Raw genomic sequence first — 25,192 nt, 5'->3', positions numbered from 1 at the left:
CTGATGGAGTCTGCAAAAGACCTGAGACTGGGACGGAGATTTGTCTTCCAACAAGACAATGATCCAAAACATAAAGAAAAATCTACAATGGAATGGTTCACAAATAAAAATATCCAGGCGTTAGAATGGCCAAGTCAAAGTCCAGACCTGAATCCAATCGAGAATCTTTGGAAAGAACTGAAAACTGCTGTTCACAAACGCTCTCCATCCAACCTCACTGAGCTCAAGCTGTTTTGCAAGGAGGAATGGGCAGAAATTTCAGTCTCTCGATGTGCAAAACTGATAGAGACATACCCCAAGCGACTTACAGCTGTAATCGCAGCAAAAGGTGGCGCTACAAAGTATTAACTTAAGGGGGCTGAATAATTTTGCACGCCCAATTTTTCAGTTTTTTATTTGTTAAAAAAGTTTGAAATATCCAATAAATTTTGTTCCACTTCATGATTGTGTCCCACTTGTTGTTGATTCTTCACAATCTACCCCCCCCCCCCTTTTTTTTTTCGCTCTTTTTGGTTCTCCTATGTCTCTATGTCCAACATTCCACTTTAGTCCAATGTCTTGTCTTCATCTCAGCTTACCAGCTCATGGTTACATGGATTACTAATTCGACAGTGGTGGCTTCCATCATCGGGCGCAATATGTTCCCATTTGGGGCGTCCGAATGGATCCCACATCCGGTCATTCTGACTTTACTCTATTACGAAGATTCATGTTGTATAACCTACTGCAAATCTGGTTGTTTTACTGCTTTCTTATAATGTTACTTCTGTACTTGTTCATTTGTTACACTTCTTTAAAAACTAATAAAAACTTTTCTTAGAAAAAAAAAAAGAAAAGTCTAAATCAAATCAAAATTTGGTGCGTCTTAACTTTGGCTTCAGGCCAGCATCAATCCTTAAACTTGAACACTTTGTACACTTGCACAATGTCAGAGATTTTGGAGGATTTAAGTCAAGTGTATGATTAACCCATTATACCAAGCAGGTGCTAATGATCATCAATTTGATATGTAGGTTGAAATACAGTCATTTACGGAAACAGAAACAGTTGTTTAGGAGGCTTAAAACCAGGGTGAGTAACAGCCAAACTCTGCTACTAAGGTGAGGTTGTGGAAGACAGTTTCATGTCACAGGTCATACACCATGGCAAGACTGAGCACAGCAACAAGACACAGGGTAGTTATACTGCATCAATGAGGTCTCTCCCAGACAAAGATTTCAAAGCAGGCTGGGGTTTCAAGATGTGATGTTCAAGCTGTTTTGAGGCAGCACAAAGAAACGGATAATGTTGAGGGTCGTAGACGCAGAGGTCAACCAAGGAAACTTAATGCAGAAGATGAAAGACCCATCATGCTTACTTCCCTTCGACATCCGAATAGGTCCAGCAGTGTCATCAGCAGAGAGCTGGTGGAAACGAGTGGGACCCAGCTACACCCATCTACTGTTTTAGAGAAGTCTTGCCAGAAGTGGTCTTCATGGAAGAATTTCAGCCCAAAATCCATACCTCCAACATGGAAACAAGGCTAAGTGACTCAACAATGCATAAAAACATAGGAACTAGGATGCAGAAAAATGGCAGCAGGTGCTCTGGACTGAGTCAAAATTTGAAATATTTGGCTGTAGCACGGGGCAGCTTGTTTTCCAAAGGTCTGGAGAGCGGTACAATAATAAAAGTCTGCAGGCAACAGTGAAGAATGGTGGAGGTTCCTTGCAAGTTTGGAGCTGCATTTCTGCAAATGGAGTTGGAGATTTGGACAGGATCAATGGTGTCCTCAATGCTAAGAAATAAAGGCAGATAATTATCCATCATGTCGTACCATCAGGGAGGCATGTGATTGGCTCAAAATGTATTTTGCAGCAGGACAACGACCCCAAACATACAGCTAGTGTCATTAAAAACCATCTTCAGCATAAAGTAGAACAAGGAGTCCCGAAAGTGATGGTTTGGCCCCCACAGAGCCCTGATGTCAACATTGAGTCTGTCTGGGATTACATCAAGAGAAAGATTTGCAGCAGCCCACATCCAAGATGTTTGGGACAACCTACCTGCTGAGCTCCTTCTAAAACTGTGTGAAAATGTACATGGAAGAATTGATGGTGTTTTGAAGGGAAAGGGTGGTCAAACCAAATATTGATTTGATTTGGATTTCTGTTCTGTTCATTTACTTTCCACTTTACTAATTGATTGTAAATTAAGAATGCTTTCAGGAATAGAAGTGTTTTTTTTTCAGTTTTTTCACACCTGCCTAAAACTTTTCTATACTCATGTACTTACCTATTTTCAGCACCCTCTGGTCCAATCATGATGATCTGGCTCCCTAGTGTCAACCAGTGGCAACTGCAGAGCACTCAACTACGGCTGGGAAATCCAAGTGGTGACGTCACCCATAAGCTACCATGTCCCATTGTCGGGGGTCCTTCCACTCCCCTGCAGTAGCCCCTGGATAAAACAGGGGAGCCAGATCTCTTGCCTGGACCAGGCTGAAAATAGGCAAGTATATACATCCTTTTTACGCAGGTTAGTCAGTTTAGGTGTTAGGAGGGGGGGTAGGGGATCTTAATTAAGACTAGTTAGGTTTAGTCTGGAATTCTACTTTAAAGAATTTTCCTGTCATAGGCTTTTAAAATCCGTCAATCCAGTTCTGAGATTTACACAGCACCGTCTGACCTGATTTTTCTTTGTTACAGGTCTCATTCCTCCCAGCCTGTGATTGTACAGTGAAACAAAAAGCACCGTTTTTACAAGCTCACCATTCTGCGACTCTGCTCTCCCCTCCTGTCAGCATGTTTCTTAATAGCAAATGAGCACTAATTGGTTACTTGTGTTGTGTTTCCTTCTCTTACTCTGAGCCCTGACGTACAGTAACTGCAAGAGACTGATACCAGGTCATATTCAACTACTTACACCGTATTCATTTATGAAAAATGTAATGATTTATTAATGAATAAACAGCTGCAATAAATTGTGTCTCTTATATATGCTTGAAATTTAGTTATAAAATAATATTTAACCCTACTTTTTTATCATCTTCAGTAGCTGATTTAAACCACTTCTGGACCAGAAGGATTTGCCCCCTTCCTGACCAGGCCATATTTCGCAATTCTGCACTGCGTTACTTTAACGGACAATTCCACGGTCGTGTGACGCTGTACCCAAATAAAATTGATGTCCTTTTTTTCCCCACACATAGAGCTTATTGGTATTTGGAGCTTGGTGGTATTTGAACACATGTGCGATTTTTATTTTTTGCGCTATAAACAAAAAAAAAGTGTGACAATTCTAAAAAAAAAAATATTTTTCACATTCTGCTATATAACATTCCGAAAAAAAAATTAAAAATCAAAATTTTTTAACATTTTAGGCCAATTTGTTTTCTGCTACAAATGTTTGATAAAAAAAAAAAATCGCAATATTTTCATTGGTTTGCGCAAAAGTTATTGCGTCTACAAACTACGGAAAAGATTTATGTAATTTTTTTTTTTTTTACTAGTAATGGCAACAATCTGCGATTTTTTGTGGGACTGCGACATTGCGGCGGACAGATCGGACCCCGGACTGACATTTTTGACACTTTTGGGGGTACCAGTGACAATACTACAGTAATCAGTGCTAAAAATATGCAATGTTACTGTAAAAAGGACACTGGCAGGGAAAGGGTTAACAGTATTGGTGATCAAGGGGTTAAATGTGACCCTAGGGGCGTGATTCTAACTGAGGGGGGTGTGGCTTGTGAAGTCATCACAGAGACATGTGATCCTATACAGCAGGATCACATGACATCTGTGATTACTTCAGGGAGAAGTACAGACGGCTGTGTTTACATCAGCCGTCTGTCCTTCTCGGTCAGCTGCGGGAGATTGCGAGTGGCCGGCGGCCATCGGAGCCGCCTGTCACACGCACTGGCTGACGAGCGGGGGCAGGAGCGCACCTCCGGCATGCTCGTCCTCTAGCCTCCTGCTTGTGACCGATGTATAGCTACGTCGGTTTTCCCAGGAGCGGCTGCCTGCCACAGTATAACTGCAGCGGGCGGTCGTAAAGCGGTTAACCCTACTTTTTTATCATCTTTAGCAGCTGATGTAATCACTTAGAATGCAGCCTCATACTTTTCTAATCTTTGACTATGTTCCAGTTTAAGATGATGCCATGATCACTGCAGTCTCTAACCAGTCTGTTAGTTTTAAGAAGGGGGGAGGAGTAGGCGAGTGCGTTTCCATACTAGCCTGGGGCTGTGTGTTTCTATTGATGCACACAGTTTAGGGAGATACAACTAAAGTCCCTGCATGCAAGGGTGGCTCTATAGGACGCTGCCAGAGAAAGGAGCCACCCTGAAAATGGAAACATGGGGCACTGTCCACTGTTAATGCTTTCTTGTGAAGACCAGAAGTTCAGGAAAGCAGCACCGAGAGAGCAGGAGCCAGCAGCATTGAAAGTTGTAAATTACAAGTGCTGGTGTGAAGATTCTAATGAACAGTTCATTTTGTTGTGCTCAGTATGTTAAACTAAAAACATTGAGGGTTCAATACTAATTTAATGCAAAGATAAATCATCCACGACAACCAGCAAAATGTAATGTGAAAAATTGTTAAAAAAGAGAATGACAACTAATTAAACATTAAAGAACATTAAAGTGTTTGTAAAAGTGTGTATATGCAGTAAAGCATGCTTGTTATACTCACTGTGGAACCTAAGGGAGTTAACCTTCTGCATTGTGTAAAAAGACTGCTTGATCCTGTCTTCTCTGATCCTCCCCTTCTTCCACAGACTCCAAAACAGGTCCGGATAAGACAGAGCCTTTGGAGTCAGGCTGCACATGCTCAGTTTGATGTGTAGTGCTAGAGAGCTTTTTTTTTTTTTTTTTTGGGAGAGTGCATGTGATCAGCACAGGGCCAATCAGCACTGTCCAGTCATATCCAGACAGAAAGTCTTGAGCCCTGCAGACTCATAGGACAGCCCAGTGCAGAATAAAAACTTCTACAAGCTTCACCAGGAACAGATAGAAGTCACAAGACTGCTATATACTGCTGTTGAGAAAAAGTATTTAGCAGTTTATATTACTAAAATAATTGTCTTTCCATGTCCTGTGTAGTGTGGGGGACCAGATATAGTGAATGCAGAGTCCTGGGTTTTGTAACACTTTACAAATTGTGCAGCAAATGCTATAAAGGTAAACTTGCACATTAGGCCTCTTGCACACGATACTCCTGTTTGAGCATCTACTTTTTCATCTGTTTTTATTTTGTATTTGTATATTTGTATTTGCGCGTATTTTCGCACATTTGCATGCCCATGTGCAGAAACGTATTATCACGTTCTTGTGCTGCAAATTTTATAAATGGCCATTTCGCGCATGAGGTGACCAAAAATGCAGATTTTTCCATTTTCTTTTTTACTGAAGAATGCACGGCGCTTGTTTACATTCCTGTGTGCATAGGCACATTACATAGGCTGTACAGTGCCTTGCGAAAGTATTCGCCCCCCTTGAACTTTTCGACCTTTTGCCACATTTCAGGCTTCAAACAAAAAGATATAAAACTGTAATTTTCTGTGAAGAATCGACAACAAGTGGGACACAATCATGAAGTGGAACGAAATTTATTGGATATTTCAAACTTTTTTAACAAATAAAAACTGAAAAATTGGGCGTGCAAAATTATTCAGCCCCCTTAAGTTAATACTTTGTAGCGCCACCTTTTGCTGCGATTACAGCTGTAAGTCGCTTGGGGTATGTCTCTATCAGTTTTACACATCGAGAGACTTGAACTTTTGCCCATTCCTCCTTGCAAAACAGTTCGAGCTCAGTGAGTTTGCATGGAGAGCGTTTGTGAACAGCAGTTTTCAGTTCTTTCCACAGATTCTCGATTGGATTCAGGTCTAGACTTTGACTTGGCCATTCTAACGCCTGGATATGTTTATTTGTGAACCATTCCATTGTAGATTTTGCTTTATGTTTTGGATCATTGTCTTGTTGGAAGACAAATCTCCATCCCAGTCTCAGGTCTTTTGCAGACTCCATCAGGTTTTCTTCCAGAATTGTCCTGTATTTGGCTCCATCCATTTTCCCATCCATTTTAACAATCTTCCCTGTCCCTGCTGAAGAAAATCAGGCCCAAACCATGATGCTGCCACCACCATGTTTGACAGTGGGGATGGTGTGTTCAGGGTGAGGAGCTGTGCTGCTTTTACGCCAAACATAACGTTTTGCATTGTTGCCAAAAAGTTTGATTTTGGTTTCATCTGACAAGAACACCTTCTTCCACATGTTTGGTGTGTCTCCCAGGTGGCTTGGGCAAACTTTAAACAACACTTTTTATGGATATCTTTCTTCTTGCCACTCTTCCATAAAGGTCAGATTTGTGCAGTATACGACTGATTGTTGTCTGGACAGAGTCTCCCACCTCAGCTGTAGATCTCTGCAGTTCATCCAGAGTGATCATGGGCCTCTTGGCTGCATCTCTGATCAGTCTTCTCCTTGTATGAGCTGAAAGTTTAGAGGGACGGCCAGGTCTTCGTAGATTTGCAGTGGTCGGATACTCCTTCCATTTCAATATTATCGCTTGCACAGTGCTCCTTGGGATGTTTAAAGCTTGGGAAATCTTTTTGTATCCAAATTCGGCTTTAAACTTCTCCACAACAGTATCTCGGACCTGCCTGGTGTGTTCCTTGTTCTTCATGATGCGCTCTGCGCTTTAAACGGACCTCTGAGACTATCATAGTGCAGGTGCATTTATACGGAGACTTGATTACACACAGGTGGATTCTATTTATCATCATTAGTCATTTAGGTCAACATTGGATCATTCAGAGATCCTCACTGAACTTCTGGAGAGAGTCTGCTGCACTGAAAGTAAAGGGGCTGAATAATTTTGCACGCCCAATTTTTCAGTTTTTAATTTGTTATCAAAGTTTGAAATATCCAATAAATTTCGTTCCACTTCATGATTGTGTCCCACTTGTTGATTCTTCACAAAAAATTACAGTTTTATATCTTTATGTTTGAAGCCTGAAATGTGGCAAAAGGTAGCAAAGTTCAAGGGGGATGAATACTTTTGCAAGGCACTGTATTTTAGCTCAGTAAAAAAAAAAAAAAAAAAAAAAAAAAAAGGTTGTATGGAGCTTTTTCAAGCTGCAGTGTGCAAGAGGCCTTATAGTGGCTATAGAGGAGCAATGATTACCTGGTTTGACCCATAAAAAACAAAGTTCTGGACTAAATAGGTAGTGTACATTGAATGGTTACATTTTCCAGGCAAAGGAAAATGATTTTAATGCATATATGGGTACCTCAATTAAAAAGTCTCCCATCCGCAGCCCTGCTCGCCAGGCCACTCCCCCTTCATCCACACTTTCCAGGTACTGGAGCGCTGGGAAGGCTGGAGTTGGAGTGAATTCTTCAATTGGGGTTTGTGCTGCAAAGAAACATAATAAAGTCCATATTATAATATATTCATCTTCAGTTGCTTGATATTATATTAACAGTAAAAAGGTTAGTTCTGGGCATGTAGGCCCTTTATCAAATAACCAGGAGTGGGTGACTGGGGACAAGGAGAAGGCAAATTTATGAAATACTTTCTTCAGCTCTGGGGAAGCTCATGACCATAATGAGGACGGTATTGACACAGCCCCAAATGATCCACAATGGCTCAAAAGTGATATGGTCCAGAAATATTTAGACAGAATAAGGGTGGATAAAGCGCCTGGACCAGATGGCATCCACCCATGGGTCCTAAAAGAATTGAGCGCTGTAACTTCTAAGCCTTTGTTTCAAATTTTCTTTAAGGACTGGAATAGCACCACTGGATTGGCGAAGGGCCAATGCGGTGCCTATATTTAAAAAGGCATCAAAAGTCTTCGCCAAGTAACTATAGACCTGTTAGTTTAACGTCTATAGTTGGGAATATATTTGACAGTTTAATAAAAGACCACATAGATGAGTTCTTGCTGGAAAAAAATATTTTAAGCAACAGACAGCATGGATTTATGAGAGACAGAAGTTGTCAAACAAACCTGATTTCTTTCTATGAGGAGGTAAGTAAAACCTTGGACAGAGGGGTGGCTGTGGACGTAGTATACTTGGATTTTGCAAAAGCGTTTGACACAGTTCCCCACACACGGCTAATGTGTAAGGTAAAGTCGGTTTGTAATTGGATAGAAAATTGGCTAAAGGATTTTCAGAGAGTAGTGGTTATTGATTCTTACTCTGAATGGTTTATGGTTATCAGTGGTGTACCCCAAGGTTCAGTGTTTGGACCCTTACTTTTTATGAAAAATAGAGGCCTATGCGCCGCTAATCAGGTATAAGAAGTGAGAGGGAAATATATATGATGGTATGGTGTAAATAATAGGACAAAGTCCTATAGGAAACCAGCAGCCAATTCTGTATTATCACAAATACTATCAGAAATCGAGGTATAGAAGGTGAATCGGTGCTAGTTTCTTAAAGTGCTCAAGTGAATGCGATTAGAGAAGCGTTTTAACCTCAGGCAACGTGGGGGGTTCTTTACTGTTAGGGCTACAAGATTGTGGAATTCTCTACCACAAGAGGTGGTTTCTGCGGGAAGTAAGGTGGCTTTCAAAAGACTCTTAGATGTACATCTCAAGGATCAGAACATTCAGGGGTATGCAAGATGATTACGGCCATACACACCTACACAGGTTGAACTGGAAGGACTGTTGTCTTTATTCAACCTCAGCTACTATGTAACTATGAATGTGAAACTAAAGACTGGTAGAATAAATAATAAAAACGTAAAAAAACGCATCAAATAAACACTAATAATAGCTAAGCATGATGCCTCCACATAGCAAAGAAAATAAATATAGCCAGTAAAAAAGGAGAAATTTCAATGTAAGAAACAAAGTATGATGTGCAAAAACGCATCAAATCCCAATGTTTACAGGGTAGAAAAACGCATCAAGTGACAAATGTTGCATCCAAACAGCAAAAAAAAAAAAAAATTTTGCAAGTAGAAATCAATATTTTCACAGTGAGAAAATGAAAAAATAACAGGTGCAGGGTGTGACAATCACACCACTGGACGAGTGAAAGAGCAGTGAAATATAAGTGTGTCCCAATAAGATGTACTCAAGTGCCAGATGAAATATAAGGTGAATGTATAAATATATATCCATATGCACCATAAAAATAAAGTGACTGTTGGTGATTTTTTCATAAATGGATCAAAGTGACTTTTGTGAAATCCAAATAGTGTCACCCGGGGTGAGCAAGAAATCCAAAAACTAGGTGCAATGGCCGCTCACCTCACATCGCACCAATATAGGCGCTTTAGATAGTAACCACTCAAGGTTGGAGGTGATGGGTTCCTCCTTCTCTGATGAGGGCTTCTATTTGGGGCTCCCTCGATATCCACTGCTTATGTATATAATTTGCATTGCAGTACTCCTCTGGATATTCACTGTACTTACTCCCTATCGCTTTTTAGTTGGCCTAGGTCAGTAATTCATTGATGGATTTCTTGCTCACCCTGGGTGACACTATTTGGATTTCACAAAAGTCACTTTGATCTATTTATGAAAAAATCCCCATCAGTCACTTTATTTTCATGGTGCACATGGACTGCATTGTGAAGATATACCACTTTTTCACAGAGTGTAAAGCACTTGTTTTCACAAAGACTTTATTTATTTATATCAATTGTATTTATTCATGTATTCTTCTTTTAGTCCCAGTTCACACTAGGGCGACCTGTGAGACGACCTGGTCGCCTCACAGGTTGCCGCAGGTCGCCTCCCATAGGGAAGCTGCGGACCCGTTCTAATAGGAGCGACACAAGTCGCTCCGACCTAGAAAAAGGGTCCAGAGCTTCTTTGGGGCGACCGCCATAGACTTCAATGTTATGAAGTCCGTGGCGGCCGCTCCGAGGTCGCGGCACGCTGCTCGCACCGCGATCTCGGAGGTCGCCCCGGGAAGTAGCGTCGCGTGTATGTGAACCGGCGCTTAAGGTTTATTGAGAATTTCACATTTGTGCATTTTATATATATTTATACATTCACCTTATATTTCATCTGCCACTTGAGTACATCTTATTGGGACACACTTATATTTCACTGCTCTTTCACTCGTCCAGTGGTGTGATTGTCACACCCTGCACCTGTTATTTTTTAATTTTCTCACTGTGAAAATAATGATTTCTATTTGCAAAATTTTTTTTTGCTGTATGGATGCAACATTTGTCACTTGATGCGTTTTTCTACCCTCTAAACATTGGGATTTGATGCGTTTTTGCACATCATACTTTGCAAGCTTCTTACATTGAAATTTCTCCTATTTTACTGGCTATATTCATTTTCTTTGCTATGTGGAGGCATCATGCTTAGCTATTATTAGTGGTTATTTGCTGCGTTTTTTCTATCATTGGGATTTGATGCGTTTTTTTACATTTTTATTATTTATTCTACCAGTCTTTAATTTCACATTCAGAGGAGCACTTTAAGAAACTAGCGCCGATTCACCTTCTATACCTCGACCCTTACTTTTTAATATCTTTATAAATGATATAGGGTCTGGGATTAAAAGTAACATTTCAGTCTTTTCAGATGACACCAAGCTTTGCAATGGAATAACTTCCTTACAGGATGTCTCCAACGTACAAGCTGACCTCAATGCACTGTTTCATTGGGCAACTATGTGGCAAATGAGGTTTAATGTTGATAAATGTAAAGTTATGCACTTGGGGGCTAAGAATGCATGCATCATACATACTAGGTGGAGTAGAACAGGGGGAATCCATAGCGGAGAAGGATCTGGGTGTTCTGGTAGATCATAAGCTTAATAATAGCATGCAATGCCAAGCTGCGGTTTCCAAAGCAAGCAAAGTCCTTTCTTGTATTAACAGAGGCATGGACTCCAGAGAGAGAGAGAGATATAATTTTGCCCCTGTACAAATCATTGGTAAGACCTCATCTGGAATATGCAGTTCAGTTTTGGGCACCAGTTCTTAAAAAGGATATCAGGAAACTGGAGAAAGTGCAGAGAAGGGCAACCATACTGATAAGAGGCATGGAGGACCTCGGCTATGAGAAAAGATTAGAGGAACTGAATTTATTCTCTCTTGAGAAGAGGAGATTAAGGGGGGATATAATCAACATGTATAAAAATATAAGGGTTTTGTATAGTGAACTTGGTGTTGAGTTGTTCACTTTAAGGACAACATGGAAGACAAGGGGGATATTTACGTCTAGAGGAAAACAGATTTCGTCTCCAAATACGGAAAGGTTTCTTCACCGTATGAGCTGTGAAAATGTGGAATAGACTCCCTCCAGAGGTGGTTCTGGCTAGCTCACTAGATTGCTTTAAAAAAAGGCCTGGATTCTTTCCTATGTGTACATAATATAAATGGGTACTAACAACGTTTTAAGGTAAAGTTGATCCAGGGAATATCTGATTGCCTCTCGGGGGATCAGGAAGGAATTTTTTTCCCCTGCTGTAGCAAATTGGATCATTCTTTGCTGGGGTTTATTTTCGCCTTCCTCTGGATCAACAGCCGGTACAGGATTGTGTATATGGGATTGTATGGTTGGGTTTTCAATACTTTTTTTTTTTTTGGTTGAACCGGATGGACTTGTGTCTTTTTTCAACCTTACTAACTATATGTAACTACATATGAAATTGTCCACCCTTTCTACGCTGTGACCTTAACCACTTTAACCACTTTAAGACCGGAAGGATTTGCCCCCTTCCTGATCAGGCCACTTTTTTCAACTTTAACTGACAATTGCGTGGTCACGCAATGCTGTACTCAAACAAAATTTATGTCCTTTTTTTCTACAAACAGAGCTTTCTTTTGGTGGTATTTGCGCTTTTTATTTTTTGCGATATTAATAAAAAAAAAAAAGAGCGAACATTTTGAGAAAAAATTAAATTTTCTACTTTGTTTTTTACAAAATATCCAATAATTTAATTTTTGTCATATATTTAGGCCAAAATGTATTTAGCTACATGTCTTTGACAAAAAAAAAAAAAAATCTCAATAAGCGTATATTTATTGGTGTGCGCAAAAGTTATAGCGTCTACAAGCTATGGTGTAAATACTGGAATTTACGCAGCTTTTACTTTCTGACTGCCTATCTCAATTCTTGAAGTGCTAAAATGGCAAGGCAGTACACAACCCCCCAAATTACCAGTTTTTGGAAAGTAGGCATCCTAAGGAATGAGAGGCATGGTGAGCCCATTGAATATTTCATTTTTTTGTCACAGGTGTTTAAAAAAAGACTAAAAAAAAAAAAAAAAATGTATTTTTAACAAAAAGTTGTCATTGGAACGATATATTGCTCACGCATGCCATGGGTATATGTGTAATTACACCCCAAAATATATTCTGCTGCTTCTCCTGAGTACAGGGATATTACATGTGTGAGACTTTTTGGGATCCTAGCTGTGTACGGGACCCGGAAACCAATCACCACTTTCAGAATTTCAAAGGGCTTAAATTGCTCATTGCACTTTCTCACTACCTATCATGGTCTCGGAGGCCCTGAAATGTCAAGATAGCACAACCCCCCCCCCCCCCAAATGACCCCATTTTGAAAAGAAGACACTACAAACTATTTGCTGAGAGGCATGGTGAGTCCATGGAATATTTTATATTTTGCCACAAGTTTTGGGAAAATTACACTTTTTTTTTTTTTTTAAACACAAAGTTGCCTCTAAAAGATAAATTGCTCACACATGCCATGGGTATATGTAGAATGACACCCCAAAATATATTCTGCTGATTCTTCTGAGTACAGGGATACCACATGTGTGAGACTTTTAGGGAGCCTAGCTGTGTATGGGGCCCCAAAACCAATCACCACCTTCAAGCTTTCTAAGGGTGTAAATTGCACACTTTACTTCCTCACCGCCTATTACAGTTTGGGAGGCCCCAAAATTTCAAGATAGCACAACACCCCCCCCAAATTACCCTATCTTGCAAAGTAGACACTCCAAGCTATTTGCTGAGAGGCATGGTGAGTCCATGGAATATTTTATATTTTGCCACAAGTTTTGGGAAAATTACACTTTTTTTTTTTTTTAACACAAAGTTGCCTCTAAAAGATAAATTGCTCACACATGCCATGGGTATATGTAGAATGACACCCCAAAATATATTCTGCTGATTCTTCTGAGTACAGGGATACCACATGTGTGAGACTTTTAGGGAGCCTAGCTGTGTATGGGGCCCCAAAACCAATCACCACCTTCAAGCTTTCTAAGGGTGTAAATTGCACACTTTACTTCCTCACCGCCTATTACAGTTTGGGAGGCCCCAAAATTTCAAGATAGCACAACACCCCCCCCCCCAAATTACCCTATCTTGCAAAGTAGACACTCCAAGCTATTTGCTGAGAGGCATGGTGAGTCCATGGAATATTTTATATTTTGCCACAAGTTTTAGGAAAATTATTCTTTTTTTCTACACAAAGTTGTCACTAAATTATATATTGCTCACACATGCCATGGGTGTATGTGAAATGATACCCCAAAATACATTCTTCTACTTCTCCTGAGTATGGGGGTACCCTATGTGTGAGACTTTTTGCCAGACTAGCCGCATACAGGACCCAGAAATCCAATCACTGCCTTCAGGCTTTCCAAGGGCGTAAATTGTTGATTTCACTCCTCACTACCTATCACAGTTTCGGAGGCCATGAAATACCAAGACAGAATAAATAAAAAAATGAGAGCTGCAAAATACTCACCATACATCTTAGCAAATACCCTGGAGTGTCTACTTTTCGAAAAGGGGTCATTTGAGGAGGAGGGGGTTGTGCTATCTTGGCATTTCATGGCCTTCAAAACTAGTGAGGAGTGAAATCAACAATTTAAGTCCTTAGAAAGCCTGAAGGCAGCTAGACTGCCAAAACATCTCACACATGGGGTATCCCCATAGTCAGGAGAAGCAGCAGAATGTATTTTGGGGTTTCATGGCATGTGTGAGCAATATATCACTTAGTGACAACTTTGTGTAAAAAAATAAAATAAAAAAATGATTTTCCCAAAACTTGTGGCAAGATATAAAATATTCCATGGACTCACCATGCCTCTCAGCAAATAACTTGGAGTGTCTACTTTGCAAAATGGGGTCATTTGGGGGGTTTTGTGCTATCTTGAAATTTCAGAGCCTCCGAAACTGTGACAGGTAGTGAGGTAGTGAGGAAGTAAAAAAAAACAATTTACGCCATTAGAAAATCTGAAGGTGGTGATTGGATTCAGGGTTCCGTACACAGCTAGGCTCCCAAAAAGTCTCACACATGGGGTATCCCTGTACTCAAAGAAGCAGCAGAATTTAGGGCAAAATATAAAATACTCCATGGACTCAATATGCCTCTCAGCAAATAGCTTTGGGTGTCCACTTTACAAAAAGGGGTCATTTGGGGGGCTCAATTACCCTCTTGCCAACCGCCTGCCGTAGATTTACTATGGCAGGCTGGCTCGGCTGTGTGAAATGACGTAGGGGTATGCCGGTCACAGGAATGGTGCTGGGGGGCGGGGATGGCGATCCATGGGACCACTGGCCTCGATTGCCGCCGGGCACCCGCTGAGAGAGAAGGATGGTCAGCTGTTGTAAACACAGCTGACCGTTCTTCTCCCTGGAATCATCACAGAGCACCTGTGATCCTTCTATATAGGAACACAGGTCTCTATGATCATTTCACAAATCCCTCCCCCCCACAGTTAGAAGACACCCCTAGGCTCACAATTAACCCTTTGATCACCCCTAGGTTCACCCCTTCTCTGCCAGTGTCATTATTACATTAACAGTGCATATTTTTAGCACTGATTACTGTAGTAATCTCACTGTTCCCCCCAAAAGTGTCAAAAATGTCAGTTAGGGGTCTAACCCCAACGTCGCAGTCCTTCTGAAAATTGAGATCAACCCCATTACTAGTAAAAAAATATAAATAAATAAATAGAAATTACATAAATCAAAAATACGCTTATTGCAATTTTTTTACCAAAAATATGTAGCAGAATACAAATTGGCCTAAAACGATAAAAAATTTAGATTTTTTAATTTTTTCTATTTGGGAATGTTATATAGCAGAATGTGAAAAATCTTGTTATTTTTTTTTTTCACAATTGTCGCTCTTTTTTTGTCTATAGTGCAAAAAATAATAATCGCAGAGGTGATTAACCACTTTAAGAATGAGCCTATTTTTGACACTTTTTGTTTACAAGTTAAAATCAGTATTTTTTGCTAGAAAACTACTTAGAACCCCCAAACATTATATATAGTTTTTTAGCAAAGATTTTGGAGAATAAAATGGCGGTCATTGCAAAATCAGATTTTACTGCATTAAAAAAAAGGAAATAGTAAAGTTAGCCCATTTTTTGTATATTGTGAAAGATGTCACGCTGAGTAAATAGATACCCAACATGTTATGGTTTAAAATTGCGCACACCCGCAGAATGGCGACAAACTACGGTCAATAATAATCTCCATAGGCGACATTTAAAAATTTAATGGTTACCAGTTTAGAGTTAGATTGTAGCTCTTTTTTTTTAATTATTGCTCACACTCTGGCGATCGCGGCGATAGCTCACAAGTGTGGTTTGAACAGCGATTTGCGGCGCAACTTCAGTATTCGTTTTCTTTCGTGCGCGAGCTCACGCCGACGGGGGCGGCTACATTTTTTTTTTTCCTATTTATTTTATTTTTTTTAATTTTAACACAGGTTTTAAAAAAAAAATAAAAATCTGATCACTTTTATTGCTGTCACAAGCAATGTAAACATCCCTTGTAAACTGCCGCCATTAGCAGCCGAGTAACCCGGATGTGATGTCATGGACGCCGCCTCCGGGTCACGTCATCGAAGACCTGATGTAAGCTGCATCCGGCTTAGATCGCGACTCCATCCAGCCGGCGGATGCAGGGGCTGGTTGCTCAGGTCTCTCGGTGGGACAGGAGACCCAGGCAGAGCCGCAGAAGGCGGCGGGAGGGGGACGTCCCCTCCCGCTCGCCAGGGTAACGATCGAGCGGCTTCTGAGCCGCATCGGTCATTATCGCTGGAAAGCCGACCGCCGCCTCTAAAAAAAACGGTACCGGGATGATGCCTCTAGCTAGGCCTACGTCAGTTTGCGTTAAGTGGTTAAATACTACCAAAGGAAAGCTCTATTTGTGGGGAAAAAGGACATCAATTTTATTTCGGTACAGTTTTGGTAAATTTACGCAGTGCCAAAATCGCAAAAAATGGCCTGGTCATTAAGGGGGCAAATCCTTCCGGTCCAGAAGTGGTTAAACTCAAACTAAAGCCACATTTTTTATTTTTTATTCTAGGTTTGGTTTTGGATACTAGAACGTGTGTTATTTTTGATTGCTGTCTGTTGGCCTATTAGGTAGATTTGCCCTCTCTATTTGTCCTGGTGACCATCTACCCTCTCGATTTGTCTTGGTGACCATTAAAACAGAGTGACAGTAAAGGAAAATCCCAAATTTTGCATTGTCAGCAGAACAGGAATTGAGAAAAAATCCTTCAATGAAGGCACTTGTTCTGGTGGCCCTGGTGGCAACCAGGGATTTTCCTAATTTCCTGTTGTGGCTATAGGACAGGACGTGAAGGGAAATCTCTCCAATAAAACAGATGGGGAAAAAAAAGGCTGATGGGTTATAACCACGCCTTATTCCAGGGATTCCCAAACTACGGCCCTCCAGTTGTTCAGTTACTACAATTCCCATCATGCCTTGTCATGTATGTGAATGTGGGAGTTTTACAATGCCTCATGGGATGTGTAGTTCTGCAACAGCAGCAGGGCCGTAGTTTGGGAATCCCTGCCTTATTCTATCCAAAATAAAACAAAAAAGTGGCCTTGGTTCTACTTTAAACAATACTTTAGGGGAGGGTGGATGAGATAAGGAGTTTTAGTTATTAATGCAGCTCCTTCTTAAACATTAGTACCACTGAAAAATAAGAATTGTTCCAACCATTACAGGTTCCGTAGAGAGAAAGCGCCTTTCATAATCAGCTCAGGACAGAAAAATACATCACTCCCAATCATACAGCACTGCAGTCGCATGGAATGATTGATTTGGGTAGAACGGAGTTCTCAATCATCAACCAGGCGAACTAAAGTGGCACCTATGGCTGTCATTCTTTGAGGTGTAATACAGATGAAATCTTTCACTTCTTGTATGCGGTTGGCTTAATCTTGGTCATTTGTACTTGTTACAGGAAAACATGCCTTTGCACTTCTCTATGGACAGCGGCACTCTGTCTCAGTCCAGTAGAGCAGGGAGACACAGGACACCCCTAGTAATTATAGTAGAGAATTCCTCACCCTTCGCTCCCCTCAGCACAAAGCCGAATCCTTCGCTGTCTTTCTTCTGCAGCAGCACAGTCTTTTCTTTAATGATGTAGTCACTGAAAGAAGAACAGCAGCGTTAGTGGGTACAGCCGGAGGTGTAACTAATTCACAGGGCCCTGGTGCAAAAAGATAATGGAGCAACTATAGCCGAATGGTAAAGTCAAATTTATACATAGGTACTGGATTTTAGCCAAAGGATCTGTAAAGAGGTACACAAAGGTAAATAACAGCACTAAAGATCCCCTGTGAGGGGAACAAATTATAGACCCCCCCCAATAAACAACTATTTAAGTACAACCACAGCTGTGATAGATAGATAGATAGATAGATAGATAGATAGATAGATAGATAGATAGATAGATAGATAGATAGATAGATAGATAGATAGATAGATAGATAGATAGATAGATAGATAGATAGATAGATAGATAGATAGATAGATAGATAGATAGATAGATAGACTTTTGATCCACTGATCTTTCTTGCGGTTCATAATATGGAGCTGGGCTCAGAGAGAGAACATGTCCCAGTATAAGAGGTACAAGAAGTGCTTGCTGCCCGAAATATTGGATAATTACAAATCAAGAGCACGGCTGAAGCATCATGAACAATGCCTCCAGCTTCTCAACTGTCCTAAAACTGAGCAATATCCAAGTCTATGTAAGAGCTGATGGAGATCCCAAGACCTGTACAGCCCAAACACAGCCTAAATGGGCCCAGTATAAGAGGTGCTTGGTTCTAGAAATCATTTAATATTACAAACCAAGAGCATGGCTGAAGCGTTATGAGCAATGCCTCCAGCTTCTCACCTGTCCTAGAACTGAGCAATATTCAAGTCTATGTAAGAGCGGATGGAGATCCCAAGACCTGTACAACCGAAAATACAGCATAAATGGGCCCAGCATTAGAGGTGCTTGGTTCTGGAAATCATTTGATATTACAAACCAAGAGCATGGCTGAAGCATTATGAACAATGCCCCTAGCTTCTCACTTGTCTTAGAACTGAGCAATTTCCAAGTCTATGTAAGAGCTGATGGAGATCCCAAGGCCTGTACAACTCAAATACAGTGTAAATGGGTCCAGGTCAAGAGTACAATAGGTGCTTGTTGCTGGAAATCACTTGATGTTACAAATCAAATGCATGGCTGAAGCACCATGTACAAAGCATCCAGCTCCTCACCTGCCCTATAACTGGGTAATATCCAGGTTCCCAGTAGGCAGAGATTGGGCAGAGAATGTTTTTTCACATTTTTGTTATAACATTAGATATGGAGATTTGAAGATTACCATCTAATCAGGGAGATCAGTATTTAGCTTGTATTTAGCTCAGCCTTCTTCAAGTACCCAGCTTAACAATTGTTGAGATACGATATCAGTCACACAGGGAGTACATTTGTTTTTACAGACTTGCAGTGTACAGGAAAACAGGCAGTGGAAAATCCAAATATGTGAATTAAGAAAAATACCGCGCTATGGATGGAAGGACAAGAACTAGGCTGCAGCCTCTCTTAGATATAACCAAAGGTTATATTAAAAACAGAAATCAAGCTAGAGAAGGATAGGGAATTGGCGCTGCCGGAAATAGGTTATGTATATATATATATATATATATATATATATATATAGATAGAACAAATAATATATATATATATATATATATATATTTGATGAGGCGCAAATGTGGAAATATTTGGGGTAAAAAAGGAAAAAGGTATCCAATTGTACACAATTACTATATATATATATATAAAATTACCAGTCTCTAAAAAACGTATGTATCATATGCATCAATAATACATATATTGATTGATAAATAAAGTGACTTAGTGACGTGTTCTAGGCTCAAAAGTGTTGGCCTAATAAAGTGACTTTGTGGTTATTGCACATATCACTTTGAGCACTACAGAGTGCTCTCTAAATTTGCTTTGTACCCTTTTATATACTTATGCCCTATACCGTGGACTGCACGCCATTATTTAAACTAGCACATTAGCACCTTACGTTGTGACGATCAACTTAAACTTATTTTACACCATTTGTACATAACTAGGCAGCGCCATCTCACCTCACCCATGCCACATTTATTGATATAGTCTTTGGACTATATTTTGAGGTTGGCCGCAGCCCACTCTTTTGTCCATAAGCGCGGAATTTCTTTCACTCTTCGTTTCCTAGGCTGTGTGACATAAACATTCTTAGAAGAGTTTGCAAGGTGTAATTCCGTAGCGCCAGAAGGGTCATACTTCTAGCAAGGGGCCGCTGGACTTTATGGTCTAGTAAGTATGTTTTTATTTTTAATTTTGAGACAGGGACCAGTATTAGGGATTTTTTGAGGGGGAGGTTAAGGAAGGTTAAGCTCTTCTTTAAGTATAATAAAATGGCAAATTGGACCCAGAGGTGGCAGTCACCAGAGGTTAAATGATTATTGTATGAAAAGTTAGATATGACCAGGATCAATAATTCAATGAATCAGCAATGATCTTGTTCCTAGTCATATCCAAGTTTTTACACAGTAAGCAATCAAACCGGCGATTATACCACTTCTGAGTCCCTTAACTATTTCATTGTACTTAAGTCCTGAGGAAGGGGGAGATCTATGGGCCCTCAAAACATGCTGGCTGTTTGTCTTTTCTTAAAGGCAATATTGGTTATTTATTTACTTAACCAATAAATCATTATTGGAATCTTGGATTGATTGTTTTCTGCTTTTTCTGTTGCAAATGAGTTTCCAATAGTGTAAAAATTGTTCTCATGACAATGGCCTAAGGCTGTATATTTCCTTCCCCAAGCAGTCCTCACATACATCCACTATGAATGCCTGAAGAAGTTATATAAGCCTAGTGCAAACCAATGTATATTTTGATTATTATTGAACGTTTACTAAGGCCCCTTTCACACGGCTCCGTTCCATCGATGGAGCTGTTCTGCTCAGCGGGGGATCGATCCGCCGATCCCCGCTGAGCAGGCTGCAGATGACAGCTCTGTCTCCGCTCTGTGTGTGGAGATGGAGGTGTCAGATCCCCGCTGTCCTCTATGGGGAATCGGATGAGACCGCCTGTCTGTTCTCATCCGATCTGATCCACCAGACGGATGGAAAATAGGGTTTCCATGCGTCCGGATTTGACGGACAGGATCGGATGTCAGCGGACATGTCTCCCCATAGAGATGCATGGGGCATCCGTTCAGATCTGCCTGGAAAACTGACAGGCGGATCTGAACAGTCCGTATGTGTGAAAGGGGCCTTAAACATAAAGGTTAATTTAAATAAACTGTAGATTGAAAATGTGGTGCAGCTGTGCATGGTATCCAATCAGCTTCTAACTTCAGCTTGTTCAACTAAGCTATGAAAAAAAGAGGAAGTTGATTGGCAACCATGCAAAGCTGCACCAGATTTTGCAATCTACAATTTTTTTTTTGCAACTTTAGTAAGTTTTTCAAGCGGATGTGAACGGTCCGCATGTGTGAAAGGGGCCTTAAACATAGGGGTTAATTTAAATAACCTGTAGATTGCAAAATGTGGTGCAGCTGTGCATGGTAGCCAATCAGCTTCTAACTTCAGCTTGTTCAACTTAAGGCCTGTACACACGATAGGAAAATCAGATGGGAAATTTCGTCCGACGACCGATCTGACGATTTTCGGATTGTTAGTATGGTGCTTTCGACAACCGACTCCGACTTTTCGGCCGACAAAATCCTGATGTGCAGGCTATATAATTTTTGCCGTCCGTCAAAACAACGTCTGATCTTCGTCTCATTAGTACAGATTTCGATGGAAAAAAATCATAAGAGCAAGACTAGGCATGCTCAGAGACGAAAAAACACATACAAAACAATCCAGCACATGACATCACTTCTGAAGTAGAATTCTGTCGTACGGGAAAATTCGTATGAAAATAACCTCTTCACTTTCCACATCAGAATAGCATGCCACAAAAAACGGACGACAGATCGTTCGATAATCTGATCGTGTGTACGGGGCTTAAGCTTTGAAAAAAAGAGGAAGTTGATTGGCAACCATGCAAAGCTGCACCAGATTTTGCAATCTACAATTTTAGTAAATAAACCCTATCGAGTTCTTCTTTAAAGTCAAAATTTTTTTAATTCTAGAGACTAACATGAGTTTTCATCCTGGAAGTGATACACGCCACAGGTGTAAGGGTGGGCATTATTAACAGCCAAATTTTCATGTCCCAGGCGTAACAAATGAGTCAGCTGGAAATATCTCTGAAGCCAGATGCAGAGGTGATATTTCAAACCTTCAAGAGGCTCACTGCTTTTCTCAGATTCCACCATGACTCACTGCTGGAGTCAACTTTTGTTTCCCAACTCTTCATTTTAGTGACTGAAAATGAAACAAAAATAGTTTGAAAACATTTTTATTAAATAGACAAGTGAGAGAGAATAGTAAGAGGATCTAGTATATAGACCCAGTTGAAGAGAGAAGACAGGGTATAAATCCTCCTGTGTTACAGTAACTGTCTACTACAGGCAAATCCAAACTTATTCAATAAAAAGTTCTAGTTTATGGCGGATGAAGTAATTTAGCTAAAAATACCCCCGGGACAGTCAGGGCTAGTACATTCCATAATGGATAGCCTCTGTACTGTCCCGGGTCACACTTACCTTTTAGAAGAAATACTTACCTTGAAAATTTCCTCTCCAGCGCTGCCATCTCGGATGTGGGCAGCTGAAGCCAGCGCGTCCTCTTCTCCCAGAATGCACTGCACCGGCCCCGCTCGTCAGTTCCGGTGCGGTTGCGTCATCCCTCCACAGCTTCTGGGCATGCCCAGAAGCTGTTTAGCAGGGAATGAGGCGTCCGCACTGGAAGTGACGAGCGGGGCCGGTGCAGGCGCATTGATTCCTGGGAGCGATGACGTTCAGCTCCCAGGAATCAATGCAAGGAGGAAGTGACGGCCGCAGAGGGAGGAAGTGGAAGAAAGGTGAGTATATTTTCTTCAATTAAAAGGTAAGTAAACAAAAAAAAAAATCGTAACTATCCATTTGTTTTTCAGGTGACCTAGAGCAAGCGGATGGCTCAAAATTGATTATGTCGATTTTGAGGCCGGAACTCCGCTTTAAGTGAAAACTAAATTTAGCTACAGTAATTGAGTGAAAAAAAATAATATGCATTTTCATTATTTATAGGGATTTTTTTATGGTGGGGGGGGGGGGGGGGGGATTGCATTGTTTAGTTTTAAAATTATGTTCCTTATAGTTGCAATGGTTCCTATTGGTTTTTGAAAAAAGCAGCTTCAACAACCCTCAGGAGCTACTTTTTGCCCATTTGCACCCTTAAAAATAACTTTAAGGCAGTATTACACCTAGCAACAAAAATGTAGCATTATTATTATACAGGATGTATATAGCGCCAAAAGTTTGCGCAGCACTTAACAAAATGAAGGCAGACATTACAGTTACAATACACTTGGTACAAAATTAATCAGGGCCCTGCTCGTTATAGCTTACAATCAGAGATATTGCAGCTTACCAATTCTTTGATATGGTGGCTGCATTCGTTTTCTCTTTTTTTTCTGGGCTTTTATTCCTTTATTTCACCTGTAGGACACTTCCTGGCCTAGAATTTTTGCATTCTGGATAAAATAGTAAAGCAGACACCTTTGGAAAGCAGCATTGTCACGTTTGGGGGAGAGGAACATTAGATGTGATAGCAGATATAGATGGACTTGGCTAACAAATTAAGGCTGAAATCCAGCCAACGCTTTATTAGCATTCAAAGTTAGTACACCCCTCATGTTATTTTATTATATCTTTTCATGTGACAACACTGAAGAAATTACACTTTTCTATAATGTAAAGTAGTGAGTGTACAGCTTGTAACAGTGCAAATTTGCCGTCCCCTCAGAATAGCTCAACACACAGCCATTTATGTCTAAACCACTGGCAACAAAAGTGAGTACACCCATAAGTGTACAAGTCCAAATTGGGCCCAATTAGCCATTATCCCTCCCATGTAATGTAACTCATTAATGTTACAATGTCTCAGGTGTGAATGGGGAGCTGGTGTGTTAAATTTGGTGCTATCGCTCTCACTTTCCTATACTAGTCACTGGAAGTACAACATGGCACCTCATGGTAAAGAACTCTCTGAGGATCTAAAAAAAAGAATTGTTGCTCATGGCCTAGGCTATATGAAGATTGCCAGGACCCTGAAACTGAGCTGCAGCACAGTGGCCAAAACCATACAGTCGTTTACCAGGGCAGGTTCCACTTAAAACAGGTCTCGCCATGGTCGACCAAAGAAGTTGAGTGCATGTGCTCAGCTTCATATCCAGAGGTTGTCTTTGGGAAATAGACGTATGAGTGCTGCCAGTATTGCTGCAGAGGTTGAAGGGGTGGGGGGTCAGCCTGTCAGTGCTTAGACCATACGCCGCACACTGCATCAAATTGGTCTGCATGGCTGTCGTCCCAGAAGGAAGCCTCTTCTAAAGATGATGCACAAGAAAGTCAGCAAACAGTTTGCTGAAGACAAGACGACTAAGGACATGGATTACTGGAACCATGTCCTGTGGTCTGATGAGACCAAGATAAACTTATTTGGTCCAGATGGTGTCAATTGTGTGTTGCGGCAACCCGGTGAGGAGTGCAAAGACAAGTGTGTCAAGCATGATGGTGGGAGTGTCCTGGTCTGAGGCTGCATGAGTGCTGCTGACACTAGGGAGCTTCAGTTGAGGAAACAATGAATGCCAACATGTACTGTGACATACTGAAGCAGAGCATGATCCCCTCCCTTTGGAGACTGGAACGCAGGGCAGTATTCCAACATGATAACGACCACAAACACACCTCCAAGATGACCATTGCCTTTCTAAAGAAGCTGAAGGTAAAGGTGATAGACTGGCCAAGCATGTCTTCAGACCTAAACCCTATTGAGCATCTGTGGGGCATCCTGAAACGGAAGGGTGAGGAGCGCAAGGTCTCTAACATCCACCAGCTCTGTGATATTGTCATGGAGGAGTGGAAGAAGAGTCCAGTGGCAACCTGTGAAGTTTTGGTGACTTCCATGCCCAAGAGGGTTGGGGCAGTGCTGGAAAATAATGGTGGCCACACAAAATATTGACACTTTGGGCCCTATTTGGACATTTTCACTTAGGGGTGTACTCACTTTTGTCGCCCGTGTTTTAGACATTAATGGCTGTGTGTTGAGTTAATTTGAGGGGACAGCAAATTTGCACTGCTATACAAGCTGTACACTCACTACTTTACATTGTAGCAAAGTGTTATTTCTTCTATGTTGTCACATGAAAAGATATAATAAAATATATACAAAAACATGAGGGGTGTACTCACTTTTGTGAGATACTGTACATCAAGTTATTTTATTTTTTTTTTATTACTTTCGGGATAAAGGATTTAAATAAATGAATAAAAGCCAACCATTGTAACCAGTGTTGGTGTTAAATTGGCTTTTTCCACCGCTCTAACTTCAATTTTTGTTGAACAGCTTGGTTTGTTAAAGGAAGTTGAAAAATAACAGACTTACTGGCTGGATCACCCTATGAAAATAAAGGAATAAAAGGAATTTAAAGAAAAGAGAACTAATTCAGAGAAATGGAGAAAAGTGGCCTGGTCTAATTAATCACGTCTTTTACATCATATGAATGGCCAGTTGTGTGTGCGTCGATTACCAGGGGAAGAGATGGCAGAAAAGGATGTAGTATGGGAAGAAGACAAGGTGGCAGAGGCAGTGTGATGTTTTGGCAATGCTCTGAAGGGAAACCTTGGGTCCTGCCATTCAAGTGGAAGTTACTTGACAGGTACCACCTAACTAAACATTGTTGCTGACCAAATACACCCTTTCATGGAAGCCTTATTCGCTGATGGCAGTGGCCTTTTTCAGGATAATGCTCACTGCCACACTGCAAAAATGGTTCA

The 25,192-nt window shown here is 40.8% G+C and overlaps 1 protein-coding gene across 1 annotated transcript in view; it reads right to left on the bottom strand.

The window, feature by feature from the left end:
- SHANK1 (SH3 and multiple ankyrin repeat domains 1) overlaps positions 1-25,192 on the bottom strand; it is a 964,213-nt gene that overhangs the window by 128,085 nt on the left and 810,936 nt on the right. Inside the window, exons 15-16 of the mRNA XM_082273843.1 lie at positions 17,273-17,355; positions 7,279-7,403 (exon numbers count right to left, since the gene is read on the bottom strand). Of these exons, the coding sequence (XP_082129969.1) occupies positions 7,279-7,403; positions 17,273-17,355 (208 nt within the window). The remainder of the gene's footprint in view (positions 1-7,278; positions 7,404-17,272; positions 17,356-25,192) is intronic.

The sequence above is a fragment of the Pelophylax lessonae genome (assembly GCF_965119305.1).
Source record: "Pelophylax lessonae genome assembly, chromosome: 12".
NCBI lineage: Eukaryota > Metazoa > Chordata > Amphibia > Anura > Ranidae > Pelophylax > Pelophylax lessonae.
This window is presented reverse-complemented; position numbering and strand designations above follow the sequence as displayed.